This window comes from Poecilia latipinna, unplaced genomic scaffold (assembly GCF_001443285.1).
Source record: "Poecilia latipinna isolate Pla-1442-1.1 unplaced genomic scaffold, P_latipinna-1.0 Scaffold4593, whole genome shotgun sequence".
NCBI lineage: Eukaryota > Metazoa > Chordata > Actinopteri > Cyprinodontiformes > Poeciliidae > Poecilia > Poecilia latipinna.
Genome location: NW_015117209.1, coordinates 1 through 1,954, shown reverse-complemented (window position 1 = coordinate 1,954; position 1,954 = coordinate 1). Strand labels below are relative to the sequence as shown.

At 39.9% G+C, this 1,954-nt stretch overlaps 1 protein-coding gene across 11 annotated transcripts in view; it reads right to left on the bottom strand.

Annotated features, from left to right (window-relative positions):
• The window catches only part of smpd4 (sphingomyelin phosphodiesterase 4), a 20,810-nt gene extending 19,145 nt beyond the window's left edge, over nucleotides 1–1,665 (bottom strand). For 9 of the 11 annotated variants that reach the window (XM_015026167.1, XM_015026171.1, XM_015026173.1 and 6 more), the window contains exons 1-3: nucleotides 1,523–1,622; nucleotides 1,176–1,235; nucleotides 524–610 (exon numbers count right to left, since the gene is read on the bottom strand). In XM_015026167.1, coding sequence (XP_014881653.1) covers nucleotides 524–610; nucleotides 1,176–1,214 — 126 coding nt within the window. In that variant the 5' untranslated portion in view covers nucleotides 1,215–1,235; nucleotides 1,523–1,622. Of the gene's footprint in view, nucleotides 1–523; nucleotides 611–1,175; nucleotides 1,236–1,485 lie in introns of all 11 variants that reach the window. The other 2 variants (XM_015026169.1, XM_015026168.1) reach the window with 2 other exon arrangements.
• Between the last annotated feature and the right edge of the window lie 289 nt (nucleotides 1,666–1,954).

The window sequence follows — 1,954 nt, the reverse complement described above, 5'->3', positions numbered from 1 at the left end:
TTACCTGGTGGGCGGGGCTAATGGTTTAACCTGTCACTGCAGAGCAGAAGACGACAGTGTTTGATTTTTAGACCTTTGTTCAAGAAGATGAGATCAGCAAGTATCGGCCGATCACCAATTTCACAAAATTAAGGAAACTGGCACTGATTAAGGAAATTGTGTTTTAAACCCATCCGAGAGTTTAAAGAGACTTCTACACTTGTCAGATTCTCACTTGTAAAAAAATCTAAACTAAAATGAAGAAAACCAGAAATTCGTTTTATAACTGTGAAATATTTCAGGTTGGTTTATCAAATAAAATGAGTGTGTACCAATATGAAAATTTGGGTCAATATTTAAATTAATATTGCTGTTACTGAAAAACATCCACAATCCTTTGGTGCATCACTATTATCATCACATTACCTTCAGATATAGTAATCAATAAGATGGAAAGAAACATTGGTTGCTAAAATCGGCCCAGTTTCATGTATCGCGGTGATGTTGATATTTTGTGCATCTCTAAGTAAACACATTGAAGTACCTTAGCGGGATACTCGTCTATGATCTTCAGCAGGTCCTGGCATCGCTGGATCAGAGGTTTGGTGGTGGCGTCTGCTTTGAGGTTTGCCTGAAACAACACGGTAACAAACATAAAAACAGGAAGAAAATTAGCACAACTATTTAAAGAATAAGAATATAGAAGTCCTTGTGAATCACCCAAAAACTCTTAAAAGGACATTTGTTGACAATCTCAAGGCAGAGGTTATCCCAGCATCTTATTACACCACAGTTCTTCCTTCCACTAAACTATCACAAGGTCCCTGTTACTTTTGCTGCTGATTAATGACTGCTTTGCTGGGAATCAGAGACAGTAACAGAGTCTTAGGTCATCATGGAGATGTTCAGCAGCTGAAACTTATGATCATATTCATTGAGTTTTAACTGGTGAATATCTATAAACAACAGCAAAGAGGCTTTTCTTATGCTGGAATCCAGAATCCTGTGAGCAATCAGCTGCTTTATGGGTAACTTTCAGTAGATTCAGTAAAGGAGTCTCTGCATGATGCTGTAGACCAAAACATAACCAAACACAGTATGTATCTCCCTTTTTTCATTTAATCAGTGACACGAATGAATTTTGCATGATATCCTAACTTAGCTGCAGCTGTTTGCTGATGTTAGATGCGACTCACCAGCAGGAAGCTGGGCTGCTGTAAGCTTTGGCTGCTCATGTTCCTCAGCTCCACCTGGAGCTGCAAAACAAACACAGGCAAGTTTTTATCCTGATGCTAACTGATCAGAAACATTTTCGTTAACTATTTTAATCGGTTCTGTAAGAAAGCAAACCGCACTGGAAACAAGGAGGAGTTATAAACTATTGAACTGCAGAGAGGGGGAGGCCGAACACCCTGAGTCAGCTAACGGTGGTTAGCTATAGCCGTTTAAACTGACAACAGCTGCTATAAGCTGGACGGAAGTTCATTATGAAACACCGGAGACTACCTGGAATAATTCAATCTGTTAATGGCGTCTTCCTCACCTCTGTCCACAAGAAAAAATTAAAGTTAGAGTGGGTAGAGTGGGCTTTACACGAACCGCGTTTCCATCAGTTCACCAGAAGCGGGTACCCTTCTTCTCCGTTAAGCTCACAGGAGCCGATTACATGCTGTAGGCCGCTCCCGCCATCTGCTGGAAGTACAGAGAATGACATTCTTCTTCTTTTGTATTTTATAGGTGGATAGCAACCTACTTAAGATGCATTTACCGCCACCTACCGGACTAGAGTGTGGTCATCAATGATATTCAGAGGGAATTTAATAAGACACACCTCAATGGTTTGTATGAGCGTGCAAATTCACACCCATACACACTCGTAAACACATGTATGTATACCAGTGATTCTTGAGAATAGGGACAAAACAGGTCCTATGGATAAAGCACCAAATTTGAATAAAATATACACAAAATATAA